We start from the raw sequence: 26,469 nt of genomic DNA on the forward strand, positions 1-26,469 counted from the left end.
TCTTTTAGAATTGCCATTCTTCCTCTGAAAGCACGATGAAACCTTACGGGCGCAGAAACTTTAAATCAACTTTTCCTTCCTTTTTTCGTCTGGATCGACGTTAATAAAGTGAGAGATGTCTTTATTGCGAAACATGTTGACGGATTAAGCTGAGCAAGACCTTGGGCATGCAGCAGCTCCATTTGAAAGGCTATTCCCACATCTATTGTGTCCTGAAAGAGGAACAGATCAAAGCATGAGACCAGGAAAGAGGGAAAAAAGGCAATTTAGGAAATCTGCTGCTTCACTGACAACAAGGTGAGCCTTTTAACTTTGGTAGTCTGAGTTTTGTCAGTATGAACCATGAACATCCAAAATATTGCCTACAGATTATGAAACATTTATTATTCCTTCATCTGGATGCATAAAGATTTAAAACGGTGTCAATACAGAAACTGTAGCTATTGCCAACAATAATAATGCTTCAGATGTTTCTATTCCAGTCATAACTGGTATACTTAGGATCCTATGATCCTATGATTTCTGAGCTGCGGAAAATGCAGATGAATCATGGAATTTAATAAACAAAATAGAATCCACATTAAAATGCGGAACCTATATAAGTATTTTTCAATTCTAAAAGGCAGATTTTCTTTCAAGCTAAAAACACGATTTTATGGCTTTTAGCATGAAAACTAAGAATGTTTGGGTTCTTCAAACAAACCCAAACATTCAATTTTTTTATTATGCTTTGGTCAGCAAAAATCAATAATAAAACTGTCATTTGCACCATAATAAGGGTTAATAAGTATGGTGAAATGCAATTCAGAAAAAAAATGCAATTCAGAAAAATGTAAGTGGAATTTGGGAGAAAAAATTAAATGGAATTCACAGGGCCTTATATACTACTTCAACACAGAGCAGAACAAAAAAAAGCACAAACATTAAATCTATTGATTACAAAAATAATTTGGTATAGACAAACCAATGAGGTCCAGGTCGTTCCACAAGCTTCATGTTAGCTGTTTTAAATGGTTCCAAACCCAGTTTTGGTGTGTATTTACGAACATCGCCAACATATGTCCAGGTTTCATTCCCCTAGCTGCTGGTTACAGTCTGGAGCAGGTGCTCTGTCTTTGTCTTTGGGATCAATAAAGTATTTTTGAATATGAACTTAATGCTGCTGCCGCGATGCTTGGCCGGGTTTGGAACAGAAAAAGCAAGCCAGCATTAAAAAGCTTTCAAAATAACCCCATCCCTCAGGAAATAATAAAGTATTATTATCTGTTATCTATCTTATCTATATGTGAGCCAGTATGGATCTTTTTGAAAATCTGTGGGTTCATAAAAAGCCATATTCCCAATTCTCTTTTGTACTAATAATTGATGTTATTGTATGATCATTTCATATGAAAAACAAAAAAACTCCAAACACTTCTGAATATTAATGGCCCAAAATCAACATAAGATTCATGAGTACATTTGTAAACTCGTCTGTGACGCTGTATATGTTGAACACATTGTACAAGACAAATTATGATCAAACGTATTCAATTCAAGATACTCAATCTTAAGTTCCTGAGTATTACATCAATTATGTTTTTTTTTGTTTGTTTTCCAATAAAATGTTTTTAAATGGTAATCAACACGTGGCATGTTACTGATGAACTGAATGCTACACTCTGCTCATACATGAAAGGGAGTTAGTGAAACTGTAATTTATCCAACACGATACATGGTCATATATCATAGAAAACAGAAAGGTTTATACCCCCCCAGCACCGGGTGCCTCATACATCATCTCCATTGATTTATGGACTAATAGTCTGTCAAGGCTCAAACACAACAGAGAAGTAAAAAGTCAAAGACAGAATTTCTAAAGAGGGAGAGAAAAAAAATAAATTATGCAAAGCCTCAAAGCCAGTTTGATTTGTACAATCATTTAATCTGGGGAGAGGATTTAAGAGAAGCTAATCTGTTTTGACATCTTCTGTGGGGAATTTTTGAGGCTAGTTCAGAAGTTACTCGCCGAGTTTAGGGAGAAACAAAAGCAGAAACTGCGTCCCGTTTCTGCTGCCTAAATGCTTTGACAGAGTGTGAAAGGATATAAAAGACCATTGGGGGTTTAACCTGAAATGATGCACTCACTCTGAGTGTTAAAGCATTTGCCATTATTCAAATTTGCGATTGAAAAACAGGTGAGTTAGAAAGGAGGGGAAAAAAAACGACTGTGTGTATCAATCCGAGTATGCGATGAGAAGGTAATTTCAAGGGCAGACAGTGAGAATCATTACGGTTTCTGCTCGGCCAACCTGAAACTTAATCTATATCTCCCATGGCAAAGCCCCCCCGCGGAGGTCTGATGTGGTGTTTGAGCACCCGTCCCCTGAAAGTGTGCTGGTGGCACTCAAGAGGAAAATAAATAACTACGCGCCCACCTTCAGATTTCATCTGCTGTAAAGACCCATTAAAACTGTATTTTCTCAAAGAGAAAAACAAAGAGATGCTATCTGTATGCTAATGGAAGGCTGGAACACATCACAAAGTTAAGACAGGCACACAGAAACACAACTAAAGACTTATAACTTCTTACATTTCTGTCCAATGTAATAAAATGTTGGTGAGGGGAAAAAAAGAGAGCGATACTTCTAAACAGCTTTGCTGTTAGGCAGCAGATTGTCAATACAATGTCAGTTTTAAATGAGTTGTAATAAGATCTAATTCAATTGCTGTTAGCTTATGGCTTTAAGATGCTACTATAGCTATATTTCCATTACAAATGTGAATAAAACTTTGTTGACATTCTGCTAGTGTCGAAAAAAACACCATTTTGCAATTAACATGTTTTCAATAAATAATAAATGCGACTAAAATCATGTGTTAAGTTATTAAAAAAAACATGCCACACCCTCATCCTCTTACTTCCTGATGTTTTCTTTGACGTTTCTGCCAGCAGCAACATCCAATTATTGATCGTATGATTCGTGATGTGAAAAATTCCCAAATTTTGATACAGCCAAAAAACCACCTAATCCTAAAAAAGGTTGTTTTTTTCTAAATTGCCATTTTTCCATTATACAAATTTATTTTCAGATCTCCAATTTGAGCAATTTTAATCGAAAGGCAGCTTATGAGATGTTGATGGTGAGTAATTTTGGCTCAACAATGTTTAAGTCTCCTATTTGTGAAAGTATAAAGCATAAGTGCTTATTTAGTTGTTTCCATGGTGAGTTGTAAGCGCCACAACACCAACCAATGACACTTAAATGCTTATCTGGGAGCATTTTGGATCCTCTGTAGAACACAGTGTATGCTATAACATCTCTAGGAATTTCATACCCAGCTATCCTAAAGATCAATTTCATCATTTTTGAAATAGTCTGGCCTACATTTGACCAGCTCCACTTTATGATTTAAAATCCTTTGATTTAATGTTCAGCTCTGGTCACAATTATGATGACAGACCAAGCAGTAAGAATTGAGAGAGTAATGCTCAGTTTTGCTTTAAATCTACATCAGATGCATAAGCTCTTAAACCATATGTGCAATATATGCCTCAATATCGACCTGCTCACATCACAGTACTCCCACATTCCTTTACCTATTATCCTAGGTACAGGATAATAGGTTACTGCTGTAATTAATTGATTACATTTGTAATCAATTAAAATTAATTGATTACTGCTGTATTTTTCTATTTTAATAGTTGAATTCTACCCCCATAGCTCACCATCAATCCAGTGGATTGTAAGTTTTCTATAAAAAAATAATCTTAAAACTGAACTGGATAATTTTACACAGAACAAAGGTCCTTTAAAACCAAGTTTGAGTAAATCACCATAACGTCAGACTTAAAATCAGCACCATATGGGCCAGTTAAAACAGAACTAAATTGTTCTACCCAGATTACAGATTCTTGCAAATCCGATTTGCGACCAGTAAAACCTTGAACCTAATTGTTGAAAGGGGATTTCAATTTCTAAAATAAACCATTCCTAAAGTTTAAAGATTGTATTACAAGATGCCAAAAAGAGTGGTAGTATAACCAGAGTGACTGGAGTTTATCTCCAGCGGTCTGTAGAGTTGTCTCTACATTACGCTTTTCATTCGAGTTAAAACTGTGTTAATACTGTAAAATGCATAATATTTGCATTTAAGGTTGTCATACCGTAGGAATCTGAATACAGATCTACACCACAACCTATTAGGAAAATGAATTGATTTGTCTGACCTTTTGACTCGCTGTGTGTTGAAGCAACTGCAGTGAATAAAAATTACTCAAATAGAGACAAGAAGTAAAAGAAAGAAAAAGCACATCTTTACTTTGGCCTGAACATTATGCAAGTATTCGCTTTCCTGGCAGGGTAACGTCAAGGAAGAACAGAAGGTTGCCTTAATGTGCCAGTCTGCAGTCCATTGTCTTCTTCCCCGAGGAATTGATTATCCAAAGGGTGTAGGGTTAGTGTGAGCTTTTTCTGCTTTGCCAGACTTCTTTCTCACAAGAGACTTGCATTTGACACATCACAAGAAAATCAACTTCAAGCCTAGATGTATCCTTCAATGCATGAGTTACAGTGGCTGGCATAACAAAAAATGACCTTTTAGAAGAAAGAAATCACTCATTTGACTAGACAAGAATTCACTGTCTGGCACTTTAGGGATTTCAACCGTGACAGCCCCGTGTTTTGGCCAAGGGTGTGAGCAAACTCAACCAAATCCTTTCTAGAGAAGTGGTGGGCCGGACTCTATGATTGGCTTCGGCTCTGGGGGGTGAAGTCCTTCTAAAGTCTTTCAGCAGTGGAGTAAAAACAAAGGAGGGAAAGGAAGATGAGGTTGAGAATGGTTCGTCCTGGGTGGGAAAGCGGCGTGTTATTCACCGTGGCGGCATGACATGCATTTATTCATGACATCAGACTGAGTCCCAGTAAGGGGGCGACGACACGGGCGAATCGGAGGGAAAACGATTCTCGCCACAAACTTCTATGCCTCTTAGGTTTCCCAGACGAGCAGGAACGAAACCGTAATGCTGGATGTTGCTCAGTTTTAGAAACATCGCATGCGGTCTCTCACCGTTGAAAGTATATTGAAAAAGAAACTACTCTAAGATGCGCATTGTGTGTCAAGTCAAATTATGGTATTTAAATGCTCTATTTCTACACAAATATCCCTGCTGCTACCAACCTGTTTACATAGAAATGAAGATTTTCTGCCAGGTGAATGGATCTGGTGGTTGCAGCGCACTGTTCCGAAATTGTTTGTTGCCTTGAAATTTTTCTCTGCTGTGTCTAGCAGCGCTTCGTGCCATTTCTGTTCCCCTCCGTTTCTGTGTGCTTTCCTTCTATCTTCGAGCTCCTCTTTTAGAAGTAATCTTTCTGAGTTGTCCGCTTTTTGATTTCATGCTTGCGAGCGTGTCCAATGGCCTGATCAACAGCTACGTTCCAGTGGTGGTCGGGTCGTCGGCAGACGTTGGCAGCCAAAGACAAGCAGAGCTTCATAAGCATTTCTTATCCCCGCATCCAACACCCCCGAAAGGAAAAATGAGATAAAGACGAAATGGTCTGAACCAAAATACGTGTGGAGAATGCTCCGTCACATGGAGCCGTGGGGTTTTTTTATTGTGTGGCACCCCGGCCCATGGTGACGGGCGTCCAATATGTTTCTTTCTTTAGTCATTTTTGTGAAAACATATGCCAAGGAGGACATTTTGAAAACAAATTTGTGCATCCCAGTTAATCCGCTCTTACTGAGACGATGTTTTTTTTTCAATTTTTTTTTTTCTAGCCACAGAGACCAGACAGAAAGGAGATAAACAGAACCGCAGTAACATCTGAGGCACTGAAATGATATCAGAGCGAATAGCTGAGGATGTTCTCTGCCTTTAAACTAACAACTATCACTATCAAAGAGACTGTTGAGCTGAAGAAGTGCGAGTCTATTAGTGTGTTTGCAGCAGAGGTCTGTCTAAAGTTTCTTACTAATACATACGTTTGAGCATTTGGGAGCTACAGAGTACCGCATTCGTCCTCTTATAATTATTCATACTTAAAGAAAACTAAAGCCAAACATATATCTGTGTTTTTTTTGCACTAGCTTGTATCTTTATGAATCTGTGTATCAAGGGGGGGCACCGTGGCTCTTCCATATTTCAAACAGGCTGAACAATGCTTAGGACACGGCCCAGCCCGACATGATTGCCTGTAATGTTTCTCATAAATCACTGCATTGTGTGTGTGTGTGTATGTGTGTGTGGACGTGCGCGATGAGGGGAGGGCTGTTTTTGTAGAGACTCAGAGGAATGTTTCAAGTCCCTGGCAACCCTGATTAAAGCCTCTCATTACTACACAAATAAACAGTCGGAATGCATTCATAAATCCATTAGTTGAAGTATATGAGTACAGTGAGGAAGAGATTCTGAAGGGCAATCTACTGCGAAACCTTCAGGCTCTCTGTTAACACCCTAGGTATCAAGGTGAGCTTTGTGTGTGATTTATTAAGACAGTGGCTCAAAAAAGTATTCACACCCCTTGAATTTCTATTTAATTTGTCGCATTACAAGCACAAACTTAACTGCGTTACATTGGGATGCACCAACAGAAAGTAGTGAATAGTTGAGTAGCGGAAGGAAAACAATATGTCATGAGTTAAATACCCATCAAAGGTTAGACAGTTTGTATCGAGGAAGTAGAACTTTCCAGAGGTGGATTCCTCTCCACAAAGACTTGGATGTCGACAATTTTGAAATCCTTGAGGTATAGCAGAGGACGAAAAACAAATGCTCTGTTTACCAGGGATTGTTTCACATGCAGGAGCATACAGAGGATACTTAGAAATAAAAATGTGAAAAAGTGGTGTGCATTCAGTCACAATTAACTTCTACTTCTAAATAAAACTGCTCCAGAAGTCACCCAACTAGAAAAGAGAGTTCACCTGTGTGTGACTTGTAAAAATATTCCTACAGATTGAGACAGGGCCTTTCATCTAAACATACAGGCTGGGAAAGAAGCAACGACAAAGATCTACAGCTCAAGTGGGAGAATCTGTCGACAGAAAAACTGTATGTTGCTCACGCCATAAGTTTTACCTTTATGACAGAAAACTTTTTGTCAGCAAAGAGGGTAAAGTAGACAAGGTAAAAAGGACGGATATAGATATAGCATCCTGTAGGCTATCCTGTATGAAAACATGTTAAAAAATGTCTGGTTTAATGGAGAATATGTGGTAAAATTGCTGTTCACAGACATTCCTCAATGAGTCTGATTGAGCTATTTTGCTTGCAGATGTAAATCAGCATAAGGCGGTTCTAAAAAGATCTTGTTTGAGTAGGGAAGTGGGTTTTTTTTCACATATTTTTTATTTTATTTTACAAGTAGAAACATAAAAAATCCTTGTATCATCTTACCCCACATCTGTTTGTGACTTTTAGCCAGTCAAGGACTACTAAAACTCTTGCTAGGTACTCTATGTGAATTACTATTTCAGTCATCCTTTGCTTCTGTCAAATTAGAGTCAGATAAACAGTGAAACATGAACAGCTATCAAGTATCCTTGTTAGGCACAGCCTGTCCAGGAAACAGAAAGTCACACAAGCTCGTATTCCCTGATAGACACACGCCCCGGTGGTAAGCTAATGCCCCAATCATGCACTTCCACACAGGGTGCTGGGATGGGGTGGAGATAGGGTGGAGATGGGCAGCATGGTGAGGTCTCTGGGGAAGACCTGGAGTAGGTGGCTCAGGCTGTGACCTAGATAGAGAACAGCACACTGCATTCCTAATGGGCCATTTTGATCACTACTGCAGTCTGTGTCCTCAGCTAGACTTCTGCCACATGCCTCGTCCACAAGCATTCAGCTCTGAGGTGACAGACGTCAGTGGTAGATGATGGAAAAGCAAGTCTGCCAGTTAGTGAAGTTTCTTTGCAAGATGTCTCAAGCCACATTTTCATTGCATATATGAGAAAAATATTTTTCTATATTCTGCTAATGTCAAACTTCCATTGTAGTTTTGCATAATATATCTGTTTTATTATGGCCAAAAACCACCTCATCCTAGCACAAAAACTTTTATCAACAAGCATTGGTTTTTCCAAAATTGGCGAGTTTCCATTAAGCAAATTTATTTACGTAATTTCAACTTGCACAACGTTGTGGGTTATTGGAAATGCAGTTTCAGAGGTGGAGAATTTTATGTGAAAGATTTGGAAATTCAACTAGATTTGCTTTCGCATCAAACAAAATACCTTTTTTTATGAAAACAACAAGTTGATTAACATAATTTTCCAAGATAGTTCTCTTTTGTTGATTCTTGTTTGCAAACTAAGTTTAATGCTGACGAGTCTAGAGACAAATGTGCTTTGTGCCGCTCAAATGCCTGACTTTCAACCTAAAGGAGAGATGGTGGGAAATGGGGGGAAGGCCAGTCAGCTCATCTCATAACAGTCAGACTGAAATACAGGCATGAACGAGCATCGGCCCAAGCATCGCATGTGAGACCGTTGGAGATCGGAGACAGCAGAACTGCCGAGCCGTGACATACATCCCTCCAAGCATTCCGAGGAAGACGGGAGAGGTCTTTCTGTCAATGCCGTGATGAATCTCCAGGGCAGCGGTGAAAAAGGAGGGGATGGGCGGTTGTGTCAGGATATATGGAAAGAAAAGAAGGGAGGTGGAGTGACTGTGATGGTGCACAAAGTGAGGATGAGCAAAAGCAGGAGTCCAGAGGATGAAGGGTTAGATAAATAACTCGGGACAGTCCTCCTAAATCTGAATTAGTCATCTTAACCTGTCTGTCACTAGAGGACCCAAATTTGGGTCCTCTAGTGACAGGGGTGTCAAACTCCAGTCCTCAAGGGCCTCTGTCCTGCAACTTTTAGATGTGCCTCTGCTGCACCACACCTGAAAAGAATAATTAGGTCATTAGCAAGGCTCAGGAGAACCGATCTACACAGGGAGGAGGTAATTAAGCCATTTCATTCCACTGTTTTTTACCTGTGGCACATCTAAACACTGCAGGACAGCGGCCCTTGAGGACTGGAGTTTGACACCCCTGTCATTGTGAATGACAACCTGAGACGAACAGGTTAAAACACCTTTGAGAAGAGCTAAACAAGCTGCACTCAGAATTTCAAAATGACAAGAGCAAGTACTGGAAAGAAATGGCTAAATCCGAAAAGTATATCTGCTGATTGCAAAATCATTCCACAAATAAATATTAAAACATGCAGCACAATACTCTTCTCTATGCCTCTAAGCTGCTCATATCCCATTGGGGTAGCAAGCTGGCAGTGCCTTGCTAGAGAATCTTTACCCCTTGAACCTTTTTTCACATTTACTGATATAAAAAGCACAAACCTGTGTATGTTACTGGGATTGTATGTGTTAGATAGTATTCAGCGTCCCCTGAGTCAATATTTTGTTGAGTCACGTTTAGCTGCAATTACAGCTGGGAGTCTTTTGGGTGGGTTTGCTGATCTGGTAGAGAGATCAGCAGAGGACATTAGAGAGCCAAAAGAGCTTCAGCTCAAATCTAGAGTCTTTGAACCACAACTGTCAAGTTTTGCCACAAATTCTTTGACTTGGCTATTCCAACACTTGATAATACTTAATCTGCAGCTCTTCTACTGTAGGTCCAGTTCAAGGTTTCTGTAACTTTTGCAGTCCAAAGAGGCATTTTTGCTGTCAGTCAAGCAAAATAAAACTTCAAACATGACATTTTTGAAAAATAATCTACTCTAGGATGTTCGTTGTAGTGTTCTCGGGCAAGACGCTTCACCCACCTAACCTCTTGGTGGCGACAGTCGAGCTTCTGTTAGACTGTTCCAGAGAACCTGTGGCTACAATGATGTACCTTGCCACCATCGGTGCCAAAAGCATCGAAAAGTACTTTGGAAAAGTACCAAAGTATTTTGCCACTGATGGTGGCAAGGTACTTGATTGAATGTAGTGTGAAGAGCTTCTGGACTAGAAGACTGCTATACAGGCCATTTCCAATTTTCCCTGTAGGTAGATGAAACAACTCGGGATTGTTGTTGTTTTTTAACATAACCATGTTTTGAACTTTGTCAAGATTTTTTTGACCTTCCAGTGTGTTCACATTGTTTATGAGTGTGCCTTGACAAAATGTAAAAAATTCGAGGACATCAGTCATTTTGCGAGGAAATGACCATCAGTCACAACAGAGGCGCGAAGCCTCCAACGACCTATTCACTAATGGTCTGAACATGCCTTGATAATAATCTGCTGCTCCAGACCATGTTATCCATCTCAGCCATTCATTCAAACCCTCTCTCCCCAAACTTACAACCTTTACCGGGCGCAGACTCGTGAGTTACTGTATGGTATGGAAGCCAGGCACCAATTAAGATTCCTTCATGACAAACACAGGAAGGAATGAAATTCTGATCCAACAAAAAAAAAAAGAAAAAGAAAAGGAATCTCACATTCCCCGACATACTCTTTGAAGACTGTTGAGGAGGGGGGAACAAGAATGCAGACATTTTCTCTTAACATGCCGAACACATGTTGAGGCGGTGACAGAGCAAGAGGAATCCGGTTCCTGCCTTTAATTGGTTGCCTTTGATGGAAATCAGAAATGTAATTCAACGTTGATTGATATTATCTTTGCAATTCAAAAGCAATTTTCGGAGCTTTTGTTCTTCCTCCTTGCCTTGCCAGTGATTGTCTCTCCCGCAAACTATCTACCATGTATGTTAGCGTCTATGCACATGAGGGAACTCCACCAATGGGAAAGGTCATTTCAGCCAAAGGCCTCTGTTTCATTACATTCTGAGCCAAGGAGATTGGTGAGCGGACTAGTAATGACTTCCACTGTAGCAGGCGGCCCACTTCATTTGCATAGCGCATAGGAGAAAATAAATAGATTCCCTCCTGTGCATTTCTCACCTTTGTCTCTGCAATATCAAACATGCTATGCATCTCTAATTCAGCTTATTGGGCTTTTTTTTTTTCTCTTCGAAGACGCTTACTATGCTTTATTACAGGGAATATTAATGGTTTACTCACACTGTTTTACAGAAACAAAACGTAACCGTTCCTTTCTCAGATCAGCGTACAGCTTTTTTAAAATGTTTTCTCATAACTTTGGATCGGCCTGCCTATCCTCGGAGAGAGATTTCAGGTTGAGCAGCCTTCCTCACATTGATCAAAGAGATTCCAGCCCAAAGTGGGAAATAAGATCAAAGTGTCTCCTCGCCTATAAAAAAAGAAAATATCAAATAGATTAGGAGAAAGTCAAGAAACACTGGATGCACTCCGTGTAAAATCGTGGCGATGGAAAGGAGAGGCGATAGAAGCTCAAGTGGAACGGAACAACAAAGGGAGGAGCGAAACAAGAAAGAGATTGTCTTTGAGTTGACATTCCGTTGGGGTTGGATCATTAGCAGTTATGGGCCTGGTAGACTATGAAAGAGTTGCACTGCTACACTTAATTTCAGCTCTTTAATAAGGCACTTTATGAATTCAGTCATGTTTGCAGCCCCTCTGCATGAGACACAGTGTGAGAGACATCGGCGGATCTCATTTCAGGCCAACAAGATTTCAGATTCAATTAACTCCATCGCGCAGTACCACCTCTGTTCTCTCACACACACACACACACCCCTACTCTCCGTGCTTCTAGGTCTATCTCGGAGCACTGCATGCAGCATTCCAAACCTAATTACTCCAGAGCCGTCTGACGGAGGCCCAGTGCTGCCCAATCATATTTGCACTGAGTGGCCAAAAGCAGAGAAGTCCCAACCGGACAGAACTGTCTCTCATTTTTCTACAGTGGGTTAAATCAAACCCTCCTCCCCTCCCATCCAACCTCTCCTTTTAATCCCATCACTTTGATTCACCCCATGTCTAAATCGCTTAGCCGTCACCTCCCCGTCCTGAACCCCCCAACAATCTGATGGTTACATTCAATTATTTAACACCAGACAAAGGCGTTTGTGTTTACTTTAATATGCTGTACTCTGGAGTTTAGTTACTTAACTGGCTTGTTTTTGAGTCGCTAATCTCCTCACTGGGGGCATGTATTTTTATTAATTGGGTTCCCCCCCATGCCGCATTCTTGGCCACTTTATAACTTACATGGCATTCGTGAATGTGGTGTGCCACTCTTTGGGAACACCAAAAATTCAGTTCTTACTAATAAAGAATTGGAAAAATGTGGCGTTTGTTTTCATTGAGGACCCATTTAATCACATTGATACTTACTGCATGCCTTTATCCAGGCTCTTCCACTGCTGCTCTGACTGAACGCTTGGTGACATTGCTCCGCTGGAAGGTGAAACTACGCCTCAGTCTGGGGTCGTTCACACCCTCTACCAGGTGTTCTTCCTGGATTGCCCTGTATTCAGGTCCTCTGACCAGCTTATGGTTCTACAGTAGCTTTTTTTCTTGCCTCTCTTCTGTAAAGGTTAGATTTGTAGAGTATTTAGATAAACACTAGCTATGTGCCAATCGTCACGTGAATTTTGACTGAACTTTTGAAATGTCACACACACCCAAAAAAAAGCATATTAGGGGCGTTTCCATCTTTTGGTTTGCAGCGAATCAACCAGGAAAACATACTTTTCTAAGATGCTGTAGTTTCAAACTAGCATGGTCACTCATATTAGAAAAATGGATAGAGGTTTTCAGGAATGTTTTGGTATTTATTGGGCAAGATGCACATCCCACATATGGAGGCCTTAGTCCTCGACGCAGCTGTCGCAGGTTCGATTCTCGGCCTTGACGACCTTTGCTGCATGTCTTCCCCCTCTCTCATTACCCACTTTCCTGTCAATTAACTATCAAATAAAGCCCACTAGAGCCAGAAAAAATCTTTAAAAAAAAGACCATCAAGTCTTCTTCAAAAGAACAATAAACAATCTCAAGTAAGCGTACAAACGTTCTTGTGAAATTGAGGAATTTATTTCAAAAGATGTCAATACTAAAGAACATACAAGGAAACAGTTTTAGTAACGTGACAACTGATTCTCCAACCTGAGATTTGTTCTCCGTAGCTCCTACAGACGAGCCGTGGACATTATGGCTGCTTCACTAGTTAATACTTTTCTTGTCCAGCCTGGTCAGTCCAGCAGCGGACAAGAAATGTTTTAAGGTGTGGCATAGACCTTCACTGCAAAAAACCCAAAATCTAGTTTCTAGTTTACATTTCTTAGTACACTTGAAATAAAACAAAACTAAATTAAAAATAACTTTTCAGCAAGATAAATGAGCTTGTTTTAAGTAAAAATAAATAAATAAAAATCCTCAATATTAATTTAAAATAAAATACTGGTTTCCCTGGCAGATTATTTCACTTATAAAAAGTTTTTTCCTCATGTTCTAAGTGAAATACTTGTTAAGAGTTTATGTTTTTGCAGTGTTCCACTGTGTTAGCTTCTGAAGCCATTTCATTGGACTAAATTTTGTTTTATTGGTGTTTGAATAAGTTGGGAGTGAACACAAGTGCATGTCACATTTCTTAAATGTTTATTTGAAAAATTGACCAAACATTAAGTTCACTACTTTGTTTTGTTCGAACTTTAAAAGTCTACACTGAAACTGAGACAAAAAGTGAAAAAGTTCAAGAAATATTCAAAACAAAACTAATTTCCCTCAGTTTACTTTACTTAATGTTATCCAAATACAAGTTACTGTTTACGCTCACTTCACCATCCACATTAAAAATGTGGGTTTTTTTATGACTTCTTATATAATTACTCCATTGTTCAGATAACTCCACATGACACTCCTTGCTACGCAGAGGCTGCAGCTTGACGCTGCGCCTCACGCTTGCCTTTAATACCTCAGCCCAGACATTGTGATAAGTGAGGCGGGAAAAAAAATAAAATAAAAAAAGAAGCAGAACAATTATCATTTTCTCTCAGATTACGTTCAGCAGATGTCAGGGCTCTCATGTGGAGGCGTCTAATTGCTGTCTTCAAATCAAATGTGGCACAATATTACAATATGCGAGCGCGTGTCGTAGGGAAGCGGAGAGGCTTGTGTGTTAAACCGAGAGAGAGTGTGTGTGTGTGTGTGTGTGTGTGTGTGTGTGTGTGTGTGTGTGTGTGTGTGTGTGTGTGTGTGTGTGTGCAGGAAACCAACACATGTGTCACTGCAGTGTAGTAATGATGAACCAAGCGTATTCATCATTGGTTTTTAACAACATGAGCAGAGAAGAGTCGTGGAGGAACTTGCTGCACTGCAAAAGCACAAAATCTTACTTATGGTTTTTTTGGTCTATTTTCTAGTGCAAATATCTCAGTGGACTTGAAATGAGATGAGACTAACTTAAACATAACCTTTCAACAAGATATAGGAGCTTATTTTATATCAATAATTCCTTAATATTAATTTTTAAAAGGTACTAGCTTCACTGGCAGATTATTTTACTTATAAAATATGGAAAAGGTTTTGTTGTAAATGAAATATACAACAGAACCAGCACATTTTAGTCAACATTCAAGAATTATGGACTTGGAAGAGGCTCGTATCTTGCACTACAAATTAGACTGAAAAATAGATGGTAAGATTGTGTGTGAAAAATGTCTCATTATAAGTATAAATACTTTTACTTTTTTAATCAAAATTAAGGAAAAATTTACTTTTAACAAGCTCCTATATCTTGTTGATAAGTTACTTTAAGGTAGTTTTGCCTTATTTAAAGTGTACGAAGATATCCGCACTAGAAACTAGACCAGAAATCCTTGGTGAGATTTTGTGTTTTTGCAGTGATATACACAGACGAGCTGGTCACGCTTTTTTGTAATATGTTATCCATATTCCAGGCAGTACTAGTGCATGCACAGAAAAAACACACACACACACACACACACACGCTTTAGTCCTGCTCTGGTCCAGTTCCCAGCACTTCAGGCGTGCTCCTTCACCGCATAAGAATAATAGGGGCTGAAGGATAGAGAGCATCCTTCCTCTCCAGCTTTCACCGCGACGCCCCGGTCCTCCCGTGTCCCCCTGCGCAGCCTTGAGTGGGGCTGCGCATTGGTGAGGGAGGAGGGGGGCTGACACAGAGGGGGTGGGGGGAGAGGGGGTTGCGACTGTCACACTAAGCTCCAGCGTCGGCTGATGGCTCCGCATGAGGCATGCCACTTATCAGATTGGTGGGGAGGGTAGTAAAAATCAAGAAAAAAAAAAAAAAAAAAAACTGTGTGCGTTTGTGTGTCTGTGTGGGTGAGAATACACAGGGGAGAAAGGGTGGAAGTTGATGCCAGAGCCTATTAAAGCAATCTTTTTCATTTCCACACACGCAGACGGGCACTACACGCGAGCAGACACGCGGATCTACATGCGCCTCGCAGCTCGCTCGCCCAACATCCTGCATTAAGATGTACAAACACCTCCACAGATCCCCCAAACCTTCCTGCAGGCAGGCAGACAGTGGCGTGATGGCTTGACTGTAAAAAAAAAGGCTCCCCTCTTCTCTCATCCCTCTCTCCTTCCCCGTCTCCCTTTGCTTTTCATCCTTGGTTTCCATTCTCCCCCGGTGCCCCAGTTCACTCCAGTGCACACGCTCCCTTTCTCCCTCCAGCCCCCCACCTCCACCTCCTCTCTGTGGAAACCATTTCCCTTCCCTGCTCTTCTTTGCATTTTCCCTGGCTTCACCTTCTTGTCTCCCTACTGCTGTTCTGATGTATCAAAGTGAAAAAAAGAAGAAAAAAAGTTAAAGACAAAATGTTTGAATGCATATTAATGCATACAAGTTTAATCTTCATAAATATATATAAGTATCACACATATAGGATGTGAATTATGTACATGCATATATGATTTCACCCAAGCTGCAAAGCTAACGCTGCACAGCAAAAACATAAAAAGATTTTTTTCCAGTCTAGTTTCTAGTGCAAATATGTTTGTGAACTGGAAATAAAAATGTACAAGTAACTTTTCAGCAAGATATAGGAGCTTGTTTTAAGTCAATGATTCTTGAATATCATTAAAAAAAGTTCTAGTTCCACTGGCAGATTATTTCAAGACATTTTCACCATGTTATTAGTGAAATAGTCTTCCAGAGGAACTAGTACTTTCTCAACAATATTAAGGAATTGTTGCCTTACAATAGGCTCACATCTTGTTGAACAGCTACTTGTATTTTATTTCAATATTGCACTAGAAACTAGTCTGAACAAATACTTGTTATGCTTTTGCAGTGGAGCGTTGGCTTTGTAGCTTGGCTGAAATTACATGTAAATTATTTCACTTACAACAATGAATTTTTCCCACGTTTTAGTGAAATAATCCGCCATTGAAACAAGAACAAGGAATTATTGCCTTAAAACCAGCTCGTATGCTGCTGAAAAGTTACTTGTAAGTTAGTTTTGTCTTTTTTCCAGCACACCAAGGTATTTATTAGAAACTGTACCAAAAAATATTGGGTTAGGTTTTGCGTTTTTGCAGCGTGGATGATCCGCACGCCCATTTGCCTCCTTTATTTGGTGCATGTTCGTAGACGTGACACACTTTCACACCAAGTGATGGAGTTTGGGGCTCTGATGGAAGAGGTCAGTCAGTCGCAGAGCAGATAAACAACACCTCATTAGTCCCGTTGAAGGGAGTTCTACAGGCAACATTGTGCGATAGCATGCCAACGCGGCCCTGGGCTGAGCTGCGGACATGGAAACAATCCTGATCGGACTGGAAGGTAACGATCACGTGTTATCCACTAGAAAGGACATAAATAATAAAGCATAGTGGTTAGGGGGGATAATGTGTCCCCATGTGGCCCCTGTAGCCTAATGAATGCAGACATGTACACTGTGACAACATGCATGTAACGGGCATCCTTAGAATAACACTGATGCATCGCTGCCCAGGGCTGATTTTATCTGCTGCACGCAAACATGCAGAGTCCAGCCCATTCATAAGATTATAGAGAAGTCTACTGGGTTGCTTAGAGTGCAAACATGTCCATACTGCTTGGGGGAAAAAATGAAAGAAACATAAAAGAAGTGTTAAACTTAAAGCAAAAACAGAACTCCATTTATTCTGATAACCTTCACTCGACTTCAGAGGTCATTTCAGTCCACTTGTTTCATTAATTTCAAGAGCAGATGTTCAGTCAAACAGCTGTCATGTGAAAAGTTGACAGATTAATTAGAGAAAATAGAAACTAGCAGTGCGCTGGCAAACTGGCATCATTCTGAGGCATTTTACAGTGAAACATGGTGGTGGCGGCATCATGCTCTGGGGGACGTTTTTCATTCGAGTCACAAAAGTTGATCATGTTTATGAGACAGATAATCTGTGAAAAGATCCATCTCCTCCACCTCCTCCCTGAGCTACTGAAGAAATGCACTGCTCCTGGTCAAAAACAACCAATCAGAGCCAGGAGGAGGGCCTTAGCGCTGTCAATTAACTTTGTGTACATGTACAACGGTGAAAAACAACTCTCCGCTGCAGGAAAATTGTTTAGCTTGTACACAAGCGTGATTGACAGTGCTAAGACTCTCCTCATGCCTCTGATTGGTTGTTTCTGACAGAGTGGGATATTTGTGCAGTAGGAACACGTGGAGAAGGCAGAAGAGCTCAACTTTCTCCAGTGTCTCAATGTACTTTCACCACATGGTGACAGTTTTAACAAATATGTCTTCTTCTTCTTCTTTTTTTTTTTTTTTTAGTAAAAGTTACATAGTGCAGCTTTAAAGTCCAGACATGAACTTAAATTAGAAAGTGGATGTTCACACTGACTGAACGTGGCTAACTATGTTCTACATACCTCGGTCTGGTTTCAGATTATAAGCTCTGAGAAGTTTGCAGAGTTAAATGTGACAAAAGGCAGAAAGTAAAACACCTCACTCTGTGTTTAGTAAAACACTATGGCGTACATGTTTCACTTTTTGAGCCAAATGACTTTTTGATTACATGTAATGTATTGAGAAGAGAAAAGAATCCAGAAAGACCCAGCATGACTTTCAGCTTTAGTCATTCTATCTTTCTGTACAACACAACTTTATACATTCTTGCACTCAACTCTTTCTTTTTTTTTTTTGCGTTCCACCTCTTCTTCCCCTGAACTCCTATGTATTAGGCGGCCCTCCTTTTCTCGTGGCACCAACGTTAATGCACTCCCAATCAGCCTGTCCATTAGGCGGACGTGCACAACACGTTCATCAGGCCGTCCAAAAAGGCCTGCATGCAAATGAGCTCAAACTGCAGCGTGCTGCAAAACTCCTTGAAGATCCTGAGAGGCAGAACGTGTGGAAGGCATGCATCTGGGAGACGCGGCGGGCTGTCCAATTTGTGCTGATGAAAACCACGCAGACAAGCAGCACAAAGGATTAACCTAATCAGGATGTCTTTTTGATGTTTTGATGCAACGCTGAGACACCCGAATGTGAAAATCACCGCTATGAATTCCGCCCGCGAAGCGCGAGCCTTCAAGGAGCGTTTTCCTTCCCCTGTCAGCCGAAGCCTTTGTCATGAGCAGCGAAACTTTCTCCTCCCCGAAATCAAACAAAACTTTCGGCGGAATTGCTAAAAGCGAGACACACAACAGACAGATATGACACTTTGATTCTCTATCCTCCCTCCTGACCGCCAGGCATTTCACAGCACTTAGTGTTTTGTTGTTGCACCCGGCGAGACGCGTTTATTTTCACCTCAGTTCTTTGCCACTGTTAAGTTTTTAAAACTGTCAGGAGGAAAGGGAGAAAAACGAAGAGAAGACATTAAGATGGCGTGAGGAGTTTTATAGGATTTAAGCTGAAAATTGACATGAAGTAGAAGTTGTTGGGAGACGACGCCAAAACTTTGAGGCTCAGTCAGGCTGGTTCACTACGGCAGCGTATCGGTGTCATTGAAGATAGGAGGAAACACAAAAAAAGACATTAAAAAAACTCACATTTTGGGAATTAATCTCAGAAATGTTTTTGAAAAACTCAACTGATTGATCTCAGAAATTTTCCAAAAGTAAGAAATATGACTCAAAGTATGAAAACTCAAACTCAAGTCAAAAATTGACATTCAGAAAATTTCCAAAAGTAAAAAATGTTCAACTTATCAAACTCAGAAATTTCCAATTTTTTTCTAGAATTTATTTAGTTATTTTTTATAGAAAATTTCTGAGATCAATTTTAAACATTTCAGATTTCTTCCAAGCAAATTCATGACTTTCAAGTTAAAAATACTTTGTTAAAAATTTGAGAAAATTAAAATTAAAATTTACATTTTTTAATTTTTTTATTTTTTTTTTTAGTTTTCAAACCCAGACATTTCTAAGATTTTTCTAGAAAATTTTCTGGGATTAATCTCAAAATTTCCTAGATTTTTAAAGCAAATTTTTTAACTTTTCACGCCCAGAAATATCCACATCTTTTACACAGTGGCCTTGACACGCCGTCGTAGGTTCGCAGGTCTCCCTCTTTGTATTCAGGAAGTGCGGGGTCTGCCGTTAAACGCACAGAGCAGAGGGAGTGTCACAGCAGCCCGCAGCATGCCAACTCTTAAGTGACTGTGGCACTCAAAGATAATGAAGAACGATGATGAGGCCAAGGAGGGCATGTACCGGGCCCACATGCACAGGGAAAATCACCAGCAGCACATAGCTACTCAGAAAGATTTAAGCTTTGCCCACAGCACTGATTGCATGTCAAAGTGTCAGACCTCTGGCTCAAATTGCTACCTCTATTCAAATGTTCTGCAGTTCCTGAAAAAAAAAGAAGAAACATCTCTGCGTGTTTGTGCTTTTGCCTGGTGTGTCACTTGTATATTGTTGCCAAACCTTGAAATGACAACTGAGCAACCATAAAAAGTAAAAAAAAAAAACAAAACATGAAATGTTCAAAACTGAAATCATTCAAAACAAACAAGCCCCCACCCTCGCGCGTTTGTCAGTTGTGACCTGGAAACACGCTTGTCGTCTTTTGTTTGGAGTTCTGTGCTTTTCCCAGTGATATGCTAACTAATCCTATTAAGGTAATCCACATGAAAACAACTTACGGCGCGATAGCGGTGGGGAGCGCCTTCGCCATTAATTTATGCCGTATTAAAATGTGCAGAGAACCGAAATATTAATGGAACTCCATCGGAAGTTTGTCATGCAACTGGAATGCTGAATTGATACCTGCAGGATGTGAGTTTTATTCGAGTGCAAGTCTGGGAATGCTTCTGCGTCGATAGTCGGTCTGTGATTGAAAGCAAATGTTTTTAATGTGCATCATTTAAATGCTCTAATCTCGCTTGTATCTAAACATGAGGGGGGCTTATATATAAAGACTTCAAGAATACAATGACAATGATCACAGAACTTCTGAAGTACGGTGCCTTGTGAGAGTATCTTCTTTTTTTTAATTAAATTTTTTCATATTGCAATTTAATGGGTAGGAAATGTTAGGCAGATTAAAAAAACCTTAAACAATACAAATATGAGAAGTGTGGCATCCACTGACCATATAGTTGCACAAATTGGAATTACAAAAATAAATTAACTTGACAGAAACATGGCAATTTAAAAAACAACTCAGACTGACAATGATGAGGTTTTTAAAAAACCTTCTCAAAATTGGAAAAACACACATTGATGTTTATGATTGCAAAGACTAGATCACAATGTAGATGTGTCATTTAATTTGGCCTGATATTTCCAAGAGTTCACAAGGGAAAGACAATAGTGGAAACCAGGAGAGTCACTTTGGGTTTAATTCGGAATAAATCCCTGCTATTGGATTTCCTGCATATAAAGAATCCTCTGTGGTTGGATAACAGTAGCAAAAAGATTCAGAGAGAAGAATTAAATTATGTGCTTTTGCTGGAATCCTGCAGCTCCATGTTGAAACAGAAGCTGTTCGAGTCAGGAAGAGGCAACAGATTCAAAGTCGATTTTTAACATCTCCAAAGGTCTTTAATTCCCCAAGCGACGTTCGGGCCCCTCCCCATTAGCGCTCGCACAGGCTCTGAACAATGTCTGCTGGTTAACCAATGCTGAGCGATGTGGATAGAAGGCCTGTGCACGTGGGATTATGAATAAAACATATTGCCCTTATTAAAAATAATCTGGCTCTAAAGTGCCAAAGGCCCTTGAGGTCGATACCAACACCCCGCCCCCGTCGCTCCATCTCTCCAGCATCTCACAGGGTTCAAGGAAAAGGGTCCCTGATTAGCGCTGGCAACATCCAGAGAATGTATTCAGTCTGTATGATCCACTGCTGAACGTGTTGAGTGGAATTAAACAAACAGCGATTGGTGCTCAGGGCAACGCGAACGATGCGTGTCAGGGTGTCGGTGTTGTGTGGGAGCATAGCTTCGGCCCTCTGGTGTTCTTACCTGAACATCTCACCCAGGCCCCTCAGCACACCCTTCTTTGGTTTGTTCTTGTCCTTGTCTTTCTCCTTGTCCACGCTCTTGGTTTCCTTCGGCCCCCCCAGGGCACCGTCTTTCTGTTTGTCGTCAACCAGCCCGCCGCCTAGGCTGAGGTCGCCGCTTGTGGACATCGACTCGAGGCCTGACCGGTAGCTGTCCTCTGTGTCTTCATCCACTGGAAGGACAGAAAAGGTCAGATGGAGTGTTAAATATACAGTTATGGAACAGATTAGCTGTGCCGTCACAATTCAATGGGTCAGGATCATCACAAAAAGTAATGGTCCTCCTTTGATTTAACTCTAGGAAAGTATATTTCTGGAAACTTGAGTTCAATTTCACCAGCCACACCAAGGCCTCGTAACTGCCAGAATGAAGATATTGCTTAAAGAGAACAACATGTCTGACAACATGAAGCAAGCAGAAAGACATCCTAAAGGACTACATCATACCTTGACGTGAAAAAAATTCTAGAACCTATTTAAGCCTAACCGTACCCAACTGCTCTAGAGCTTACAAACAAACAGGGAACAAAATCTACAGTACCGCAAACCTCCCGTAAAGGTCAGAGTCTGTGACATAATCATAAGAAAGAGACTGGGTGAAATCAGCATCCATGGGAGACTCCCAACGTCAAAATGCCAACTGACCAAAGAGACCACCGAAAAAGTGAGAAAGTTATCCCTAGTGTACCATCAAGCCCACATCTAACAGAAGGGACTTGGAGTGGCCTAGTTAAAGTCTGGACCTAAATCCAATGGAAAACCTTGTGACATGGTATGGAGCATTCTTGAAAACACTCCAGTTAAAATAATTCTCCAGAAGAACGGGCCAAAATCCCTCTACTCATTGTTATTCCAGACATTGTGGCAAATTGGAGTGACCAAGTCATTAGAGGATTACTTTTTCACATAGAGCCAAGCTGGTTTGGATGGATTTTCGCTTTATACATGAATTAAAAAAAAAAAAGCAGTTCATACTAACTCCTATTTCTGTCTCGTAATGTTTGTTGATCTGCAACATTTAAGGCACAAAGAGCAAAAGAAGAATCCTTAAGGAGGAAATATTTTATCACAGCACTTCCACATTGTGAGGAACTTTTACAGAAGCCAAGGCAGCTTAGAACATAAAGCGCAACTAAATGAACTTTAACTTTCAGCTGACTCCCTGCAGATCAATGAAGCTGTATTTGAAATCAGCAGACAGCGCCAGTTTTCTTTTATCAGTTGCAGTGCATAACTTCTTTCTTTTAGCAACATCAGAGGAGCCATGAAAAAAAAACAACAAAAAAAAACTGTTTCCCAAAAGGTATAGCAGCTCTGAACAAAACACACTGAATTCATTCGCCTCATTAGAGCAGAATATATTTACATTGCACACCCACTGAGAGTAGTGTGCACTGGAACTGATTTTCACTTAGCTCAGACCCTCAAGTTATTTCAGTTGTGTGTATTTCACATGGATCACAGAAAGAAAAGGAAAAAAACTCTTCTGCTGCATTTTACACATAAAAAAAAAAGATTTGCCTTCACGCAAGCATAAGCAGTAATGATAGTCATGCGAATCTGATTTTTAATTACGTCTGAACTAATTTTAAACCCGACATCAAACTCAAACCGAACTCCTTAGGTGCTGCAAGGTTGATTAAACCCAAAGTTTTCATCACATCTAATCAGAATCAATGTAGAAAATGTAATTAATCCGTCACTAATTATGCATTTAAATAATCTTGAAGAAGGCTTCTGGGGATCATAATTGCAAATACGACGTGCACCGAGCTTGGCACGGCTCCTGTCTGCGCTCTGAGGTATGAAGTAGATGTCCCTTAGATTACAATGTATTACAGTCATGCATGTCATTGTTCAACTTCTGCTTCTGATATATATATAGAGAGAAAGAGCGAGAGAAAAGTGCTTATCTTGTGGAAAGAAGAGGGAGGCGAGACAAAGATATTTAGCAGCCTAAGGAAGGGGAGAGTATGCTGGAATCAGATTTGAAGGATGATCGGGTTTGGCTTTCTTCTTGTGATCTGTGCAGCTATCAGCCTTTTGTTTCAGCTGCCACCTCAAAGGAAATCACCGAAACGGAATGTGAACACAGAGCACCGAACGGCGAGAACACAAAGGAGATTAGAGTCTTAAATCTGCTCGATTATGCAGCTGTGCTCTGCACACAGCCTCTCGCCTCTGTTTGCACAGGTGCCTCCGCACCACATTACAATGTCACGGAAAACTCAGGTCGTTTCAACAATTTGATTCAAAAAGGGATGATTAGTTTTAATAGAAACAGGATGAGCTACTTCCTGTGTGTGTTTTTTTTCCCCCCTGACGGGTTCAATAACAATTGCCTAATACGATAATAAAAAAATGTCTTGTAATACAAAACTGCAATGCTATGATCACGTTATGGCCTACTTGATTATGAGAAAGAGTGTTGATCTGATATTGGTTGAGCGTGTGGTGTTCAACTATATTAAAGAAAATCACATATTTTATTTAGCAGCAGTGCCCAACTGTTCTGCCCAGAATGCATTTAGCATTGTGTGAGTTGGCAAAGGAAGTTAGTCAGTGGCAAAGACACAAGTCATCCAGCAAACTGCCAATAAATTTCCACTTTCCCACGATAGATACAAAAAAACTAGCTAGCTAGCTAACTAGCTACAAGCTACCGCTCACTAGCAGTAGGCTTTTTAATACCTCATAAGGACCATGAGTCATTTCTCATACTAGCATTAGATACGGTAGTTTGTTTTGGTTGTGTTTACTGTTGGAGATGATCCTTCCTCCAGCTGGGTTCATGATGTCTGAGGTTCAAGAAGAGTCAGTGAGTTGGATTCATGAATTCCATTTATTAAGACTAAAGTGCAGCGCTGATCCATTGTCATGTTTTTCTTATGGGAAAACACATCAAAACTGACACATAACAACAGTTTCTGATTCCTTTAGTTGGCCTCTATGTAAACGAGGTCCTAAAGAGGGCGTTCCAGAGCGTGCGCGTATGTGTGTGGATGTGTGTAGATAGCAGCATGCAAGTAGATGAAACAGATAGAGGAACACACAGAATCCTTTATTCCCAACATTACCCAGAATGCCTTGCGCTGTAGTCTGCTTCCTCTTTTTGGAGCGATCTCCGGTTGGAATTCAGTTTGAGGCCCAGATTTTGTTTTTTTGATCCGCGCCAGAGTTCAACTGCGCATTCGCACCTCCCCAAACGAACCGGGGAGTTGGATTTAAGCAGACTGAACAGGGCTGATGTGATTACCTGAGATCAACCTGGGCACCTGCCCACATTTGTACGCGGTTTCTGGATAGGGATCTGCTTGATCCCTCTGTCTGCCGCCTGCTTATCATCCACTTAAGAACAATGGCGCTGAGTAGCAGCTGTGAGCTCTAGCTGATTAGCGGTAGTGCTAATGTTCCTACCACTGCTTAATGATGCTGAGCTGCAGATAACATTCTAAATATTTTAATCCAGAACTTCCCAGAGGGCAGCAGATGAATGCGCATCTCTGGGTTTGCCTGCTTCTGCAGGTTTTTGTTCATGTTCAAGCTGATTTGAATTCAATATACAAACATGTTTGTCATTCACTATTAAACATGACATTAAATGAGAGAGGGGAAAAAAAGAGCTATATCTTTTTAAAAAGCAGAAAAAAGCCTTTACCGTCAGACATCGAAAGGTGAGGCCGGGTAGACTGATTTGATGGGTCTCAAAAAGAAGAAAAAGGCTCGACATTCTCAAATGATAGCAGAAGCCTTGATGAAAGTGTCAGGAAACTCAAAGATAATTTGCGGCAGGCGACAATCGCCTGAAACATTTTGTCACTTCCCTGAAATCAACCATTAAACCTTTCTTCCTTAATAATCATAGACCTTTAAGACGGCCTGTCAGTGAAGGTTATGAAAGACAAAGAAAATTGCAAGTCATTTTTCTCCCCCCCCCACCCAACACATACAAGACATGAGAGATGTTTTTACTTTCTCTGTCTTACTCCTTCAAAACAGTCCAACACAAAAGCGGCACAAGAGGAAGTGCATTTTGTTTGTTGTTGTTTTTGTCCAGCAGAATATCTTGTGGGGACACATTTTCTTTACGTGATGTTGCCCTCCTCCCGCCTCCCCCCCACACCTCACACCCATCCCTCCGTTCTTATTTTATGTAAATAAAAGTCTGGGAGCATGTGGAAGGCAGCGGCTTATCTGTCAACTCTGACTATTAACCTCAGTGACGAGCGCAGGCTGGCTGCTTTTATCTAAATTGAAAAACAGAGTTATTTGAATATCATGGGGAGAATGCAATATACTGCAGCAGGGGAAATCGGTTGCTTTCCCCATTTTTCTTTGCAGAGATAAGACTGTATTTAGTGGCTTGCCGACAGAGCTTATGAGAACAAAGCGTTTCAGGCAAATAATTCCTTCTTTTTCAAATGTCCCCCAGCTCTTTTAATGGAATCCTTTAATGGTGAAAGGAAATTTATATCGAGTGATTACTCTTGTGGTGTTGCAGTGTTATTACCTGTCGGAAACTGTAACACGGCTGTCTCTCTGTGTGCTGTCATCGCCTGACAACTACAGTCACGTGCAGAAATATTCACACCCCTTGAACTTTTTAGTGTTTTATCACACACTTCACTGTGTTCTAATGGGATTTTATGAGGCAGACCAACATAATGCAGATGTTTGGGGATTTGTTGATGTGATTTTCCAACAAAAAGCCTGAAAAGTGTTGACATACATGTTTAACTTCTTCAGTCTAACACCCCAAAATAAAAATAAAAATGTTCAACAAACTCCCTTTAAAAGAGGCTTTGCTCAATCCACCATGTGTCACTGTGGAGGTTATGTGTTAAAGGTTATGCACAATACTTGGTTTTCACCATAAATGGCGTTTGTGCTGGCCTATTTCTGAAAACGCAAGAAAACAAGTGGAACAAACAATTTATAAATTATTTATAAAACAAATGATAAAATCTGGTAGTGTTTCAAGTAGTTATGTGCTACCAACCACCAATTCAGGCAGGTGCTATGGTTAATGTGGAGAAGGTCAATCAATCAATCAATCAATCAATCAATCAATCAATCAATCAATCAATCAATCAATCAATCAATGCTTTGTACACAGGGTCTGGACTATTGACATTGTTTCAAGGAAGAACAGTTTAAATTTTATCCAATCACTAACATGAT

At 40.3% G+C, this 26,469-nt stretch overlaps 1 protein-coding gene across 2 annotated transcripts in view; it reads right to left on the reverse strand.

Annotated features, from left to right (window-relative positions):
- The window catches only part of LOC106931385 (partitioning defective 3 homolog), a 389,759-nt gene that overhangs the window by 120,189 nt on the left and 243,101 nt on the right, over nt 1-26,469 (reverse strand). For both annotated transcript variants that reach the window (XM_088001335.1, XM_088001334.1), the window contains one exon: nt 21,251-21,461. In XM_088001335.1, coding sequence (XP_087857461.1) covers nt 21,251-21,461 — 211 coding nt within the window. The remainder of the gene's footprint in view (nt 1-21,250; nt 21,462-26,469) is intronic.

Source organism: Poecilia mexicana, unplaced genomic scaffold, assembly GCF_051168715.1.
Source record: "Poecilia mexicana isolate PSO_F unplaced genomic scaffold, ASM5116871v1 scaffold_20, whole genome shotgun sequence".
In the NCBI taxonomy this organism is placed as follows: domain Eukaryota; kingdom Metazoa; phylum Chordata; class Actinopteri; order Cyprinodontiformes; family Poeciliidae; genus Poecilia; species Poecilia mexicana.